Source organism: Homarus americanus, unplaced genomic scaffold (assembly GCF_018991925.1).
Source record: "Homarus americanus isolate GMGI-L3 unplaced genomic scaffold, GMGI_Hamer_2.0 scaffold25483, whole genome shotgun sequence".
Taxonomy (NCBI): Eukaryota; Metazoa; Arthropoda; class Malacostraca; order Decapoda; family Nephropidae; genus Homarus; species Homarus americanus.
Window position 1 is genome coordinate 4,120,574 of NW_024726235.1, and position 17,486 is coordinate 4,138,059.

At 37.5% G+C, this 17,486-nt stretch overlaps 1 protein-coding gene across 1 annotated transcript in view; it reads left to right on the forward strand.

Moving 5' to 3' along the window:
* Positions 1-572: 572 nt before the first annotated feature.
* Positions 573-17,486, forward strand: part of LOC121865528 (pseudouridylate synthase 7 homolog) — a 36,120-nt gene continuing 19,206 nt past the window's right edge. Inside the window, exons 1-6 of the mRNA XM_042365045.1 lie at positions 573-684; positions 6,328-6,683; positions 7,033-7,127; positions 12,863-13,474; positions 13,973-14,134; positions 14,541-14,661. Coding sequence (XP_042220979.1) covers positions 658-684; positions 6,328-6,683; positions 7,033-7,127; positions 12,863-13,474; positions 13,973-14,134; positions 14,541-14,661 — 1,373 coding nt within the window. The 5' untranslated portion in view covers positions 573-657. The remainder of the gene's footprint in view (positions 685-6,327; positions 6,684-7,032; positions 7,128-12,862; positions 13,475-13,972; positions 14,135-14,540; positions 14,662-17,486) is intronic.

A 17,486-nucleotide genomic window follows, 5' to 3' on the forward strand; every position in this document is an offset into this window, starting at 1 on the left:
TTTCCATTTTCCCGTGTGATTTTATCAAGATATATATATATATATATATATATATATATATATCCTAAATTTTCCCAATCTCTTCGCCTTTGTCTTAAACAGTGAACGTGGAAGTGAAATGTGTTTCGAGGTAAAGAATTTGGAGTTGTATTTCCACACGAGGCGGCGAAAGGTTTGAATCTGGCGGAGAAGTTACTGTGGACCGGGTGGCAACTGTCGTCCTCCCTCACCCCGATAACTTGCTGAAATAAATATATGAATAACATCACTGATGTATAATAGTGAAAATTATGATTATTCATTATTTTTAGAAATTGTAATTAACACAATAAGAGTGAAAAAATACTACTTTATTAGTGACGGGAATTACATAACAGACGCGGACGTTGGGAGGCCGCCTTCCTGAACAAGTATCTACCCCAGCCACCCGCGTTATCCTACATCTACCACCGTACAGGGACTATTACTATAAACATTCAATAATTCTAACACATATCAACCAAAAATACACATAATTTGTTTCATATTTATGTATCAATAGATAAATTAATTGATTATGATTATTTAAATATAATTTTAGAAGAGGATTGGGAGATATAGCGTGTGAAGGCTGAAAGTTTGTGTATATGTGTGGTCCCTGTGAAGCGTCTACTCACAATGTTCACATCAAAACATCGAGCAAGGGTAAGCCACATTGAATTACATTAAAGTTTTTAGCTGAAAATGATAGTTATTCACATTATTCATCTCATAAACTAATACATAAATATTGTTAAGAATCGTGGGGTCACTCTGGCCGATTATTACTAGTGAGACTGGTGTAGTAGGAGTTAAAACAGGGGATGTACCGGGAAGCCACGGTGGATGGACCAAGCCGCCGCATAATTGAACCTTCTGGGGCCGCCCGGCTCATGTCCACCACACCACCACCATCATTATTACCTCGCCCTCCCCGTCTCTCTCTTTTAAACTGCTCTATTACCTCCTCATCACCATCACCAATGTAGTATAAATGTTTAGCAAGTGGGGAAGTGTATTTTAAAAGATAAGTATAATGTGACAAAGGAAGTGGTGTGTGTGTGGTGATGTGTGTGGTGCTAAATGGTATATGGTGTAAGTGTGGGTGTTTGTGTGGGGCCTAGTAGTTTGTGGTGGAGGTTTTGTGTGTGTTTGTGTGGGACTTATTGGTATATGGTGGAGGTGTGTGTGTTGGTGTGTGGGGGGGGGGGACGACTTATTGGTATATGGTGGAGGTGTGTGTGTTGGTGTGTGGGGGGGGGACGACTTATTGGTATATGGTGGAGGTGTGTGTGTTGGTGTGTGGGGGACGACTTATTGGTATATGGTGGAGGTGTGTGTGTTGGTGTGTGGGGGGACGACTTATTGGTATATGGTGGAGGTGTGTGTGTTGGTGTGGTTTGTGGTGGAGGTGTGTTTGTGTGGGGCTTAGTGGTTTGTGGTGGAGGTTTTGTGTGGGACTTATTGGTATATGGTGGAGGTGTGTGTGTGTGTGGGGGCGGGGGGACTTATTGGTATATGGTGGAGGTGTGTGTGTTGGTGTGTTTGGCTTAGTGGTTTGTGGTGGAGGTGTGTTTGTGTGGGGCTTAGTGGTTTGTGGTGGTGGTATGTGTGTGGGGATGTGCCCATTTCGTCACCACATTTTTTACCTGTTTCGTCACCTTCATTCCCATCACCATTTCAAGGGAATTACATTCCATAAATTTTTTACATAATTAGTACATCAATATATACACGAAAATTTCACTAAATTTGCCAAAATAACTGTTGCTTGGGATAGAAAATAATCAAAACAACTAGTTTACAAAATCGTATTACGAAATTATGCCTCGGCATAACAATACATTGGATAATGCAAACATCTCACTACGACAATTTATTAAAGACGGAAAAAAACAATGTTAATATGTCTGTAATCATCTCACTTAAACAGTATGTAAAAGACTAAAATTAAAAAAATAAATAAAAACATTGTTATTACTCATGCAAGCTTGGAAGAAGACACTGACAATTGTTTAACAAATTAGAAGTTATATTTTTTCTTCATATTCATTCCACAGCTTCCAGAGACTGGCATATTTGTCATGATTTGCTTTTCTTGTGCATGATTTTAGCTTGTTGTAATTGCAAATAAATGAAGAAGAAATCACCTTCATTTGTTCTATATTTTGTTTATTTACCAATGTTTTAATTGTTTTCGTTATTAAATAATTAATATTCGTGTTTAATAATAACACAATAATTCTCGAGTCGTCTGGATACATGTTTAATTTCTATTCGTGTAACATAATAACGGTAAATTTGCATTGTCACCGTTCTGTTAGAAAGTAAAAAATATATTTTTCTAGTGTATTTGTGTGTGTGACCTTCATTTCTGGCGGAAATAAGCAGGGTTTTTTTTCGTTGGACGTTTTCCGAAAAAAGATCTTGGCAAAATACACCAAAAAACCTAACCTAACCTAACTGACTCTCACCATATGATGGAATCATCTATATCTTACTTTATTGGGCTGGTTCTTGTTCGTTGTTGGATTTTGAGATTCTTATACAGCGCCACATATGTTGGTCTTTGCGATATTTACATTGTCTTGCTCTTAGTACACTTTACTGAGGTTGGAAGAACACCATGCGATCGAAGAAATGCTATAGTTTCTTTGGGTTTTTTTTTTTTCCCAAAAACTTTCAATCAGCTCCATATAATTTAAGGGACACCCTTCACAGACTTCCATGGTCGGCAGAACTGAAGTTACTGAACTTGAAATTCAAAATATGAGACCCGAAACAAAACTCGAATTTGATTGGGCCAAATATACCGCGAATTAAACCCAAAATCATTTTAATTAGTTACAAAAACAAAAACGCTTTTGATTGGCCGCGTGACGTGTACGGGAACGCATGCGCGTGATGATTTATGAAGGAGACGCAGGAGACACCAGTGTTGGAGGAGAGGCAGGCGTTAATGGCGGAAGACTAATGGAAGAATATAGAGAAAATTTTGGATAAGCTATCTCCGTTATTATACATTTCCGCCGGTAATGTAATAGAGGAAAATTATCTTATAATTAGACGTCTTATTCGAATATGATAATAGATTAGTGGTAGGAATGAACGGTGTTTAAACGCAATAATACCATAATAACTTACAATTTATCACTGCAGTATTACCAGAGACTAACGGTCTGTTAGTGGTTACGAAATGGGGTGTATCCTTTGTGTAGGGTTTGGTGGTTTGTGGTGGAGGTGTGTGTGTGGGGCTTAATAGTTTGGTAAAATTTCTCTTGTTGCCACTATACAAAATGGAAGTTGAAAGTATGTTTTTCCAATGGTTTTTGATATGTTATGAATGAATTTAACCTTAATTTCTGGTGCAAATCAATAGTTTCTGAGATAACCCCCCCCCCATCTCAGAATCTAGAGATTTGCTGTAAAGATCAAGGTAAAAAGTTTCAAAACACACTGAAAACCATTGGAAAAACAAAACCCCAACCAACCTTAAACGTAATTTGTGCTAGAAATACCATTGACGAAAAGTGTCTTAGAATAATATGGTGGAGGTGTGTGTGTGTTATGCAGGTGTCAGTATTCCATTATACAGGAATAAAGGTTACGGTGTATTTTAGGCATAACCCTTTTATAGTTTTTTTTTTTGTGATGGAACAAGGGGGGGGGGTGGCAACTTTGGGCTTAACCTTAGTAGCAGCAAATAGTCTATGGCTGGTGCCACTTTAGTGTGTGATCTAAAAAGATATCTTCAGTCAAACCTGACCTAACCTTACCTATATATCTTGTTTACCGCACACTATAGTATCACTGTATGGCCTCCACACTCTCTCTGCTCTGGTAAATTTACTAAAACATCACTTATTTCTTTTTTTTCTTGTCTTTTTTTCTTTTAAAGTAGGACATAATTTGGTTCATCTTTTAAATTTGTATAAACGATAAAGACAAGTAGGTAGTAATAATAAGGGGAAAAAGTTTAATATACTGATAGATCACACCTAAACTGCCTGCCTATATTATGTCTTCTCTGGAAAAATAATGGAAATACCTAAAAATTGGCCTCCGAGCCTATCTCACCTGATTTTTAAAACACCCTAACACTCTGGGGGGTTAGGGTGGTTAATCGTACGGTGAAACAGGCTGCACGGGCAAATCTTCTGACGATATGAAAAGTGTTTTGTTATCTAGTACTGTACTGTATAGGCATCTTAAATTTTGGTGCTTTTTTTTTTTTTTTTTTTGAAAAGAACAGTAATTGTTTCCATGTAAACCATCAAGTAGATCACAAGAGCAGGTGTAGAGTCTCTCCTGTGATTGAAAACAAACCATTGTTGAGCTGTGTCCAATTTTACTGGCAACAGGAATGAAAGTGGGTGAAACAAAAACAATACAGTCTCTCCTCGACTTACGACAACCCGGACATACGACGTCCATGGTAGTATAAAATATTTTTCACATTACTTATTTTTGAGTTCCGACGTTAGTGATCGCTGTGTACTGAAAAAAAATTTTCGTTTGTAATTCCCTTTAAAATGGCTGGCAAACGTAAAAGAGGGAGTTCTCGTGGTGCTGAGAAGAAAAAAGAGAGACCCATTTTAGAATTTCTATGTATTATTTTCGTCTTTTCGACTTACGACCAACTCAACTTACGACCTGGTCGTCGGGACGGAACCCTGTCGTAAGTCGAGGAGAGACTGTACCTTTAACTTTGAGATGCGCTGAACACTAGTCACACAATTTTTAAGGTGACTGTACTTGTTGTTCCACGGAAAGGAATCCTACTATGGTTAGGTTAATGTTTAGCCTTTTGCAATTACAGTACAGTACTGAAAAAATAACCATCGACTATTGACCTGGACCCGCAGGGATTGTGTATGATTTTAATGGGATTCTGTTAAGGATGGCTGTGGGCATTACACTAGTCATTACACTACAGTATTATATAAATAATGTGCAGTATATACAATGCACATTAAAATTACACCTAATCCACAGTAAAATAGCCAATGCTATTCAGCCGGGGTCCTGGTCAAATAACTAGTGGCTATTTGGCTGGATACTGGTCAAATAACCCCTCCCTATTAAAATGTTGCTCTCTGAGATAACTGTAGAAACTGTTGTTATAAACCCCAGTGGTGATCCTGACTCCTGTGTGTACATGACTGAACTTTTAAGTCAAGCTTTATCCTGTCGTTTCTTTGCCATTTTTTTGAACTTTTGGTGAATTTGAATCTGGCATCTATTCCTTGATTGCAGTGTGTATTTATGGTTAGGTAAAATGAAATACCTTTACAATATTTATTTACAGCACACATATCTGAGATACTGATACTCAGTATCCAGGCAAATACATGGTTGAGGAATACTGTATGATGAATTGTTAACTCTTAGTTAAAGAAATGGGATCACCTAAAGAATCTGCACCTCAGCTTTTTTCACTGAAAGGTTAATCACCCTAACACTATTTGGAGGGATGAGGTTAGGTTAACTTTAGGTGAAATATGCTGAGGTACAGATTCTTAAGGTGATCCAAGAAATATTTGTTTATTATTACAGAGTAACAATATTAGAGGAGGTTGGCTCGATGTATAGTACAGTACAGTATATTGTGATCTTTGAGTTAGTTTTTAGAATATGTCCCTCAGATTCAAGAGTTGTATCAATGATGGTGCTTCTCCTACCATGAGGGCCAGAGTAAATAGCTGGTTGTGTTGATCCATTTACAGTGGATGTATCTGAACCACCAGCTGAACATACACTAAATTTATTCCTTCCCCAAGCCTGTGTAATTAATAATGTTTATCAAACTAGTGTATAATTGCTGCTAAGAGTATCCATGATTTAGTGTGAGACAATATAACACAACAGATGAAGGAATTTGACAACCCAACCCTAACATTTGACAATTCTACCCAAATAGTTGTGTGTATTTTTAAATTCATCAGACCCCTCTGTAAAGATAACTTTTGGAGCAAGTGAACATGTATGGTATGTTTTTCTTCTAAAAGATATTAATCTGTTTTATTAAAACTCCAAAAAATAGACTAAAAACAGTTAGGGTGCTTTATTTGATAGTGTTTCTCTAGGCTGATTACATAAATGCCCACCAGGCTTTACATGTTTGGATTCAAATAGTATCCAGCATTGTTTTTTTACTTGTCCCAGGAGGCTCAGCTGGAGATACTGTATTCATATCCAGCAGTTGCTACCATAATTCATAACCAAAATTATTTGATTATTAAAAATTTTAAATAATATTTGTATCGAAGTTCATGTTCACAAGTTTTCATGGATTTTTTTTTTTTGCAGATGGAGGATGAAGGCTCAGTAGACTATAGCACAGAAGTTATGGAAAACGGAAAAGAGCGGAAGGCCAATGACTCGGAAGATGACGGGGACGGCGTGGTATGTCTTGACTCGGATAATGCTGACACCAAAGATGTGGAATTTGCTGAGGAAGTGATAAATCTAGATGATAAGGAATCTGGAGAAGACAAGTCATCAAAGAAAGGTGACAAAAAGGATGGAGAAGGTGAGAAGGATGGCATGAGAGAAAAGGAAGCCAAGGAGATGAAAAAGAAGAAGTTGAAGTCGACAGAGGAGGACATAGGGATCACTGCTTTTGCTGGGGATCACAGTGGCTTCTTTGCCATCATAAAACAAAGGTGAGAAAGTTGCCACGTTGGAATTGTTGTTTTAATGTACAGTGACGGACAAGGATTCGCTCCTCGTGGTTTAACCTTGTCATGGGTATGGATCTCCAAACTTACTTACCCTGACTGCCGGCAGGTGTGGTTATGCTGTTTCATCTAATTTTGTGAGGGAGTAAACTTTTGTAGCAGATTAAGATTGTTGCCCCCATTACCTCTAAAGCTCTTGTAGTGTCCTTTGAGATTTCTTAATGTAAATATTGAAAAAAAATTGTGGTTCTTCAAATTATGTATTGTTGGACAGATTCTTTTGGTGTTGCAAATACAGTTGTGAAAAGCTAATATGATGATGTTTGTTGTGCAGGTATTCAGACTTCCAGGTTAATGAGATTGACAGTGATGGTGAGATGATTCGTATCACTAACCAGAACATCCCTGATGAGCCGGAGGAAATTCCTGGTTGGTGGCTGCTCTTGTTCTTTCTTAACCAGTTGATGTTTTCTATAATGCATTATACTTTTATATTCTTTTTGTAGTAGACGCTGCACCTTTTTCATGTAGATAATTTTTTTTTTTTTATAACAGTATGGGCAGCCTCTTTGTAGAAGATTCTTACCTATAGAAAACAAGATTCAGTCTGTATACCTGAACTTGCATGCTTTGTACAGTCTGGAACTTAATGTAAAAAAAAATTAGCTACAGTATAGATTAAGAAATAATTTATATATGAAAATATGGGAGGAATTTTTATCAAAGTAGAATATATTTTAAAGTTTCATCTACTGTCCACTCTAAATTTTGTGGAGGAGAATTTAAAATAGTTCAAATAATATATATAAATGTGACAAGGTTGTATTAGGTCTAGTTCATGGTGCTTAATGCTGGGATGATGTGATTTACTCTGTATTTGAAATAGTGTTTATTATTATATGTGTTTCTTGTACATTGATAAGATATTGCTGTAGATTGTATGACTTCGATATAGCCTTTGTGTTGCTGAGTGAGGCAGAATTTGATGAGAATGAATGAAATTGAAAAACAAGCTGATAGGGGTAAGCACAGTACAATATACTGTAAAGTGTTATTGGTATATTTATTTGACTTTGTTTATGGAGATTTAATTGGATGGGAAACATGCTATGTGGATATAACCGAGAGCAATGGTTGATGGTACAGATTGAGTGATACTAGGAGGTGTGTGTACACACATGCTGAAAGGCGATGTGTGCAGGAAAATTTGGGTGTGTGGCTCTATAGAAACAAGTGTAAAGGAATATGATACTTGTTCCAGTTTTTCCAAATGAAGAAAATTAACATTTAAATCATATGAACAGAGTTTGACCAGTTGATATGAGTAATGTTAAAAGAATTATAGAAATTGAGAAGAGGTAAGAAATACAAAGCTGATTGTTTTGTGGTTGACAAATAATATTGATGAAATATGTAAAAGCTAAAGGAATACAGAATTATTAGCTGAGGAAAGTGTATATTGTCAAAGGTGAAGGTTCGAGGGGCAAAAGGAGGAATGTGGAAGAAATGGACACTGGACAGTTGGGTGAATAATTTTTTAAAATAATGGGATAAAGAGTATCAGTTGACACAACCTGAGAAGTGTGCATGGAACTGTTGAAGGGAATGGAGCTGCAGAAAACTCATTAACAAGTACAGTGCTTCTGTCTGCACAGTTCTTAAACAAAAGGTGTTCCAGGTTTTGATGTAAGGGCATCCTAAATACTCAATCTATATATTTTTTTTTTCATCGGAATTTATAGCCTCTTTTCTTTTTCTTTTTTCTTTTTTAAATTCATTATTAGTGCATGTGCAATACTAGGAACTTGTAAACCACCTCTGTTGTCCTATAGTATAGTGGTTCATGCAGGCAGCACACAACTGAAAGGACCCATGTTCAATTTCCAGGTGGTCTAACGCTGGACATGTTTCCTTGCACCTGCTGTCGCTGCTCGCCTGGCAGTAAACAATAGGTACTTAATACTAAGTCATCTATTATAGATTCCTCTCATGAATGGAACGCATTATTTTACTCAATTATCAGAGTGTATTCTGGTCCTCTGTAAATGTCTGTGACAGTGTGTCGAGTCCAACACACCAAATTCCATATAAGCTGTGCTCCAGCCTGGTTCCCACAGCTCAGGTTTATTGAACAGATTGCTATCTTAAAAGAGGCACACCATGTTTGCTGTCCAAGACACTTTTAATTGGATTTTATTGAGAAATTTTAAATCCCACATCATCTTGGTAATATTACAGCATCATCTGCATACAATTATGGCAAGAATCTATTTTGTGCAATCATTATACTGTACACCTCACTACACAGTCAACTGTTTTAGTGCTCAGTTACCACAGTCATGGAAGCAGTAAATAGTAATGATAGCAATACACTGCTCTCATTCTCTTGTATCTCCTTTAACCTCTTTCACTCTCATTCTTGATCTTCCTCTGTAGAAACAATAATTTTTAGCAAACAATAGAATAAGAAATATGGGAAATTTATTTGTTTTCATTTATGGGCAAACAATAAGTGACTTTTGTGTTACTCACTGAGAATATGCTCTTTATTCTGTACACAGATAATCCCATGACATGACAGGAGATAGTACCAGCGACTGATAATGTGGTTTTACCTAAGTGTCCAACTCATAGTCTCAATAGCTAGGTGATAATTGACTCATTTAGTACAATACAGTGGTCCTTCGGTTAAGGAAAACAATTCGTTCCAGAAGGTCGTTCGTTAACCGAAACCATTGTTTCAATGGGATTTTGGGTAATTGGTTCCAGCTCACCGAAAATTACATACAAACTAAAAATAAATGCAGTAAAGTACACTTATTTTGAGGTGTGCATGTAGAAGGTTCCTGGTTGATGATGATGGGAATTAGAAGTGGGGGTGGAAGAGAAGTCACCCCATGCTTCATGCCGTCATTTCACCCATAAATTTTTAAGTTCACTTGGTGTAATTCAAGATTATTTTCCTTAAATCAATACTGCACTGCATTATATATTGTCAATATGTAAAATAAATTTCAGAATGACCAATAATTGTACTGTAAAAATGTAAAAATAGTTTATGTTCAAGAGTCTCAAGCAAGATGCTTCCTCCACTGAGCAGACACAAACTGACGCCATTCTGGGTGAGTCAAGTGGCTGTTTGGCGCGCTAAAAACTAGTTCCCTGTACTTCAATTATGTTAAATAATTGTTAAAATGAATTCAAATTTTTAATATAAGACTTGGAAAATTATTGAATAGTACAACCTTCTTGATATTTACTCAAATGGTAACGAATTGCAGCCCTAAAACCGATTACTGTATTGGCGGACTAATACTACAGCTGGTGAGCAGGCGAAAGCAGGCGAAAACATGTTTGGATAAATTCGTAAGGAATTCGTTAACCGAATTGAATATTTTTATGGAAGGTAATTCTTTAACCGAGGGATCACTGTAATGGTCTCATCCATAAAATGGGATTTCAAAATCAGTTCTTTAGTTTTTGTTTTCATTGAGATTGTAAAAAGTGTGAAAATTAAAGTACACATCCTCTTTTCCCACCAGTTTTCTCTTTCTCGCACACAATGTACGATGTTCTGGAAACTTAACCATGTATGATTAACAGACTTAATCGTCTGTTACTCTTCTTTTCATTATGATTCTCTTCCTTTTCCATGACTACAGATCAGATTACTTTAAGAATGTGTACACCCAGGCTTTTTGGGAGTCATTAACCCTGACTCATGGTAATCTGGAGAAATTTTTTCTCCATTTTGACAACCATCACTCAAAACAAAGAGATTAAAGGTCAGTCATAATAGATCCTTTGACTTGGAAGTGTAGTGGATCATGACTACTTAACTCATTCTCTCTATGGGAGCAGATGGCACCTCATTTGACAATTTGGGTTCACAGATTTCCACTCAACCCTTCTCACTCCACTTGCCATCCTCTGTGAGGAAAGATGTGTCAGTTGTACTCTTTCCTTTATGTTAAGTGAATGTCTTTTTGGTACTGTATTGAGGTTTAGCTCGACAATTATTTACTGGTGGCGTGCAAGGCCAGAGTGGATGTTTTTCCCGAGATCATTCAGCAAGTGTATACATACAGTATGTGACATAGCCAGTAAGGAGTAACCCAGACACTACCTGCCAATCTGGGATATCCTTGGAGGTTTGCTGGAGTTGGGGCAGACACTTTTCATTCATGGCATTGTCAAATGAGGTGTAATCTGCCTAATGAAATCAATGAGGTATGCAGTGTCATGACTTGTCACCTTCCTATGTCTTGGAGAAAACTGTGATCCATCATCTCCTATTTTGAACAGTGTTTCTCATAGGAAAGAGATCTTTGTGTTACAGCCAGTAGCCTTGGCCCAGGTATTTGTTGAACCCTGGAAAGCCTGGGTGCACATATTTACAGGTTGTGCCTCACTAGCCTCATTACAGAATGAGTTTTCATGAATAGAACCCCATTTATGCCCGACCATGAGCGTGGACAGGGTATATTGTGTTATTCTTGTCAATCCAGCTGTATTCCTGAACATATGCACACAAACATTTCTCAGATACCTGGCCAGACTTGTCATAAAAATTACAAATGCATATTGCTGAGTACAGTATTATGGCACCACATTGAAAGTTGTCCTCAGTGACCAATATATTTTTCCCCAGTTACAAGGAATAAAACTTGTTATGACTGTGTGTGATAGAAAGGCAGATAACCGATAGGATTTCATTGTTATGGTGACTTGAGAATCTCAGTAGAAAGGAGAAATGGAGGAGACGTATCATCTGACTTGGTATGGAGGAAGTGAGAGACTGGTTATAAGTGAGGCGAACAACTCAAGTCTGTATTTTGTTTAACATTTATCATAGTGCAGCGTAGCATCCCACACACAATAGCATTATACCCAGTGAAGGCGGATCTGGCTATTGTAAATGGGTAGACGCTGAACATAGGTACAGTTTATGCGAGTCAGAAAGAGGAAACCTAGATTTGTGGAGGCCTTCATTTCAGTGTTCGAAAGATGGTTGTTATAGTTTACAACACTATTGAAGGAAATGTGGTGGTTACATGAGAGGTTACAGCATTATTGAAGGAAATGTGGTGGTTACAGCACTATTGACGAAAATGTGGTGGTTACAGCACTTTTGAAGGAAATGTGGTGGTTACAGGAGACGTTACAGCACTTTTGAAGGAAGTGTGGTGATTACATGAGAAGTTACAGCACATTTGAAGGAAATGTGGTGGTTACAGCAAAAGGTTTACTATTGAGGGACATGGTGGTTACAGTACTATTGAGGGACATATGGTGGTAACAGTACTACTATTGAAGGAAATGTGGTTACAGTACTATTGAAGGTAATGTGGTGGTTACGAGAGATTACGTTTCTGATGAAGAACATGCGGTGGTTACAGGACAGGTTACAGTACTATTGAAAGTCAAACAAAGGATATTTATAGCTTTACTGTATTAGCAAGTAATATTACAGAATAAAAGTGGAGATGTAGGAGTTTAATGTAGTATGTAGAATTAACCCATTGAAGGGAACTAATGTTTCTAATCAAACATTTACCCATGAGCTAAATAGCATAGAAATAAGAGTGGTATTAATGAAGATGTGAATTTCCTTAATGCTGGGCATTAATCAAATGTCTGATGCTTGTGCAGATAAGAATGCAAACTCAGTGACATACACAGGTTGTTTGATGATGAGACTGGTTAACATGGTTTAGGACTTGTCTGCAGTGAGGCTGTATCTATCCAAACAGTATACTGTACTATATGTACGGTTGCCCACAGGTATAGTTTGCCACCCTCTAGTGGCCTTTCCAAACAATGCGATCAACAATATATTTTTTCTGTAATATTTGTGCTCAAGATTTTTGCTTAGCAATATGATTGATGTAATATCTGTAAAAAAAGGTTCGACTATGATTCCGATGTTGCCTCATGTTCGGAAAGGCCACCGAGGGGTAGAGCACTATACCTCTGGGCAACTATACATTGTTGGTTTGAGTGAACCCATAGATAACAGATATTACAAGTATACATGTCACCACACTTCCCGAATACCTCCCCATTCCTGTGGATGATTGTATGACATTATTTTAGCTATTACAGTATTGATAATCTTGTGTGGATTGTGTGTATTCATGGGATGTGTATGTACTTCTTCTCAGACATGCCAGAGGTGATGCCCCTGGAGTTGACAGATGTGAAGATACGCGAGCTGGAGAGGATGTTGGGTCTGGGCAAACAAAAGAAAGAAGAGGAATCAAAAGAAAATGATAAGGTAGAGGAAGAGGTGGAGGAAGTGATACAAGAGAAGGAAGAAAAGAAAGAAGAGAAGAAAGAGAAAGTTAAGAAAGAAAGCAAAGAAGAAAAGAAAGAGAAAGACAGCAAAGAAGAGAAGAAAGAGAAAGAAAGCAAAGAAGAGAAGAAAGAGAAAGAAAGCAAAGAAGAGATGAAAGAGAAAGAAAGCAAGGAAGATAAGAAAGAGAAAGTATGCAAAGAAGAGAAAAAAGAGAAAGAAAGCAAAGAAGAGAAGAAAGAGAAAGTAAGCAAAGAAGAGAAGAAAGAGAAAGTAAGCAAAGAAGAGAAAGGAGAGAAGAAAGAGAAAGAAGAGAAGAAAGAGAAAGAAAGCAATGAAGAAAAGAAAGGGAAGGAAGTCATGGAAGAGAGTACAAATGAGACAGAAGATGAAGAAACAGCAAAGAAGGATGATGAGAGTAAGGAGAAAGAAGACAAGGATAAGAAAGCATCAGAGAAGAATGAAGTCAATGCCAAGGAGAGTAAGTATTTTACCATGCTTGGTCAGTTCATCACTATTTGCCTTTTTAATTTTCATGGTGTCTCAGAAAAATGGATTCACCTGAAGAATCTCAACCCCAGCTTATTTCACCTCAAGATTAACCACCCTAACACTATTTGGAGGATGAAGTCAAGTAAAATGGATAGGTTAGGGTGGTTAAGCTTAAGGGACTTCATTCCCCAAATAGTGTTAGGGTGGTTAATCTTGAGGTGAAATAAGCTGGGGTGGAGACTCTTCAATGCAGTCCCAAAAATTTACTCCTGCTGTCTCTTTTTCATTAGTCATAAAAACTACAGTGGAACCTCTAATTAACCGACAACATGTGAAAGGTTAGTCCATTAAATATGAAACTTCCTTCTGGATTGTATGAGGGAGAGTAGTGTGTTATATATGAAATCTCCTTCTAGTGGAATATGTGTAAGTGGTTCGTCTGTTAAATCAAACTTTTTTAAATCAAGTTTTCGCTGTATTCTTTCAGATTTACCTGCGCTGACGGAGATCTGGATCAACGTAGACTTAACGGATGAGGCAGGTATCGACCTCATTAACCAGGCAATCAAAGCCCAGTACCGGGGAGTGGAGATTTCCTACGGGGAGACATCAGATGGGGGAAAGTACATTGTCGTTAGGAAGAGAAAAGGTAATTTGTGAAGACTCAAATTGATTGATTGATTACCTTTTTTAATGATGAACTTGCCTTTCCCCTGTTAAGCTAATTTGGCTTAGAAGTCCATTGAACAGCTGAAAGTCATGAAAGTTTTGGGTATTTGGTGTAGGGAGTATGAAAGGTGTGGGAAATATAAGCCTGGCTTAAGATATTTATTAGAGATGGGAAAAGTTATTTGGTGATTCATTGAACATCAGAACGGTGGATGAAATATGAAATAATGAAAGTAAGAGAAAGACTGAGTAAAGTAACTTGTGATGGGGTACATTATTACAGGACTTGCAGAGCTCCAGGATATTATGAATAAGATTCCCTTCAGTGTAACAGGAAAAGGTGTACTAGATTCTGATGAAATGAATGTACTGTGTGTTTGTTCCAGCCGGCGCTGTACGGCGGGACAAGGTTGGATGGCCAAAGGATCAGCTATACACAACGTTTGTCCTCTATAAAGAAAATGTTGAGACTGTAGAAGCCATCAATCAAATTGCATGGAAAGCCAGGTATGGGAAGATTTAATATATCTGTTTATCTGTTGTATATATTCCTTTCTCATTTTTGTAGATGTGCATACATTTTATATGGGATTATGTTTTATTTGATTACCCTAGGTGATTGCTGTATTTTAGGACATGCAATAAACAGGAATCTAAAAATGAAGTCTGATTATTGTGAAGAACTTTTATCTTTGCAATGATCAGGATATTTATTCTGGGCATCATTACCCCTGCCAGTCTGTGTTCCAGGCACTGATATCCCACCGGTTACCACCCCATGTTCTAGGCATGGATATTTGGTATTCCACTTGGTAACATCTCTGTAATTAATTGTAAAATGTTAGGTAATCCCATCTGCTAGTCACCCTGTACTAGCCAGTGTTCCCTCCAGCTGATACCTTGTAACTCTTGTGCTTACTTCATAATTTCATTTGGATTATGCTTGTAATTTCTGTTTGTATTTGTTTCACAGTACTTATTGATCACAGAAACATTATCTGGCTCTTTTATTTACTGTATATACCAAAATATATGCACAACTGTATTGTTCTTAACGATGAATCGACCAACAATAGGCAACTGCCCTTTTACAAGAAAGGTTAGGAGGTAATTTACAGAACTCCTTTAACACGTCTTTTGCATGTGAAATACGGGCGTTAAGTCCACTGAGGTCTGGGCATTTGGTGATGACCTGTGTAAATCAGAGGTGCGGGGAGGACATGGGAATATCCTCAAGCACGTGAGAAGGAAGTGATAAGCTGTGCTTAGTTGCCGTTTATCTAGTTAATTCGGGTAGTGTAAATTATACAAATGACGCATGTAGATAGCCCACATTTACAAAGTACTACTGTCTATATGTTGACAGAGGCTATTACATATTCCTATTGATTTTTAGGTTTCTGTTTATTTCATGTCAAAGTGCAGTAATCACTTAGGGTACTAAAATAAAAACATGACACTGTACAGTAAGCCCCCCACTGAATGGAAGAGTTGGGTTCCACTGAAATGCTTTCATTAGGTGGATTATGTTCATCGAAACCATTTTTCCCAGATAAATTAATATAATAAGGGAAGATGTGTTCCTGTACTAGGCTTTTGTGATAGAATAATATACAGTACTGTACTAAGCTCTGTGACAAAATAATTCCAACACATCAAAATACTGTAGATAAAAACAATAAAACATGTAAAACATACAGGTACAGATATTGTTACAGTACTCACCAAATCCATGTCGAAAGCAACAGGTGCAGTGGTTGTTCCTCTCCGAGGCCAGAGGAACACGGTAACTTGAACTTGAGGCACTGTGATAACTGCCATAGTCCTCAGGTGACAAGACTGTAGTGGTGGTGGCATCAGCTGACTGAGCGAGGACAGCATGATCTGCTGGTTTGTAGCAACTGGTGATTGTCGGAATCCGTAAACACACACTGGCCAAATTTTTTTCCACACACCATTCATTGCAGTCGGAAACTTCATCCCGGGCATCTTTAATATTTTCCAAAACTTTCTTTTTATTATAATCTTTCTAAAACTGTCTTACTTTTGTGGGTTCTGGGCTAAGAAGCATTCCCAAAACAGAACAAAGAGCATTTTAGGCTTGTTGACCAGGAGGTGGGAAACATAACAATTGTCAATTGTTGTTTGTGGGAATATTTCATTCACTCTCGTAATGATACAATGTTTCTTATTATGTTATCATGGATAAATGCATGGTTTATATAATTTGTTTATCACAAGGCCTATCACCGTTTTCAAGTTAGACTACATGATATGTATTTCTCCTATACATATTTCGATCACTCGCCTGGCAACGGGTGTGATTAAGGAGAGTGAGTGTGTTGAGTGACTGCTGCTAGTTGAGCATCGTCTGCACTTAAGTCTCCTCCCTCTCTTCCATATTTCACTGGATTTACTGTTATGTTACGTAAATTTTTAATTATGGAGTGAGAATAACAAATAAATAAAATATTGTACTATCGTGAATGACAGTAGAATGAGCTTGAGGCAGTGTCAGTGAAATGCAGTGGGTGGGAGGCAATGGATATCGTGTTAATCTGGTCTGGCTAAAGCAAATCCATCACTGAAATTTAGGTGGTGATAATAGAGGTAGTGGTGGTGATAATAGAGGTAGTGGTGGTGATCATGGAGCTGGTGGTGGAGGAGATGTGGTAAGTGGTGAGGAGATATTCATCAATCAGTTTGTTGGTAACAATAGCTGCAGCCACAACTGAACAGCTGATGTCTACCCACAAAGTTGAGTGTAAGTATAAATGAACGTCGTATTCCTTCTATATTACGTTACAAGAATTTTAAATTGTGGAATGAGAATAACAAATAAACAAAATACTGTAAAATATTGTACTGTCATGAATGACAGTCCTAGTAGAATGAGTGAGAGGGGCAGAGTGTCGGGGTGAGATGCTGTGGGTGGAAGGGAGGGAGGAAGGGGAAATTATAATATAGGTGGTGATAATAGAGGTGATGGGGGGTGACTTACCATTTGTAACAGTAGAACATTCTTTCGTTATTCGGCAAATGGGTAGTAAAAACTTGCTTTTTATAGTGCAGATTCGTTCAAAGGATTAACGCTCAGTGTGGACTTAGTGTACTAACTCTATAGGGTCTCTCCTTCACATATAAACTAGTAGGGTTGGAAATGTGACCCAGGTGAAGTCAGTTTTGATGGGACTGTATATATTTTTGGCAAAGATTGTTTGATTGGTTTAACAGTCTCCCAGGTAATACAATCCACTGAAACATGGATGCAGTCAAATTTTCTTCCAAGCCTCATTAAGAAACTGGTTTGTGGTTATTCCTGTTTCTGAACA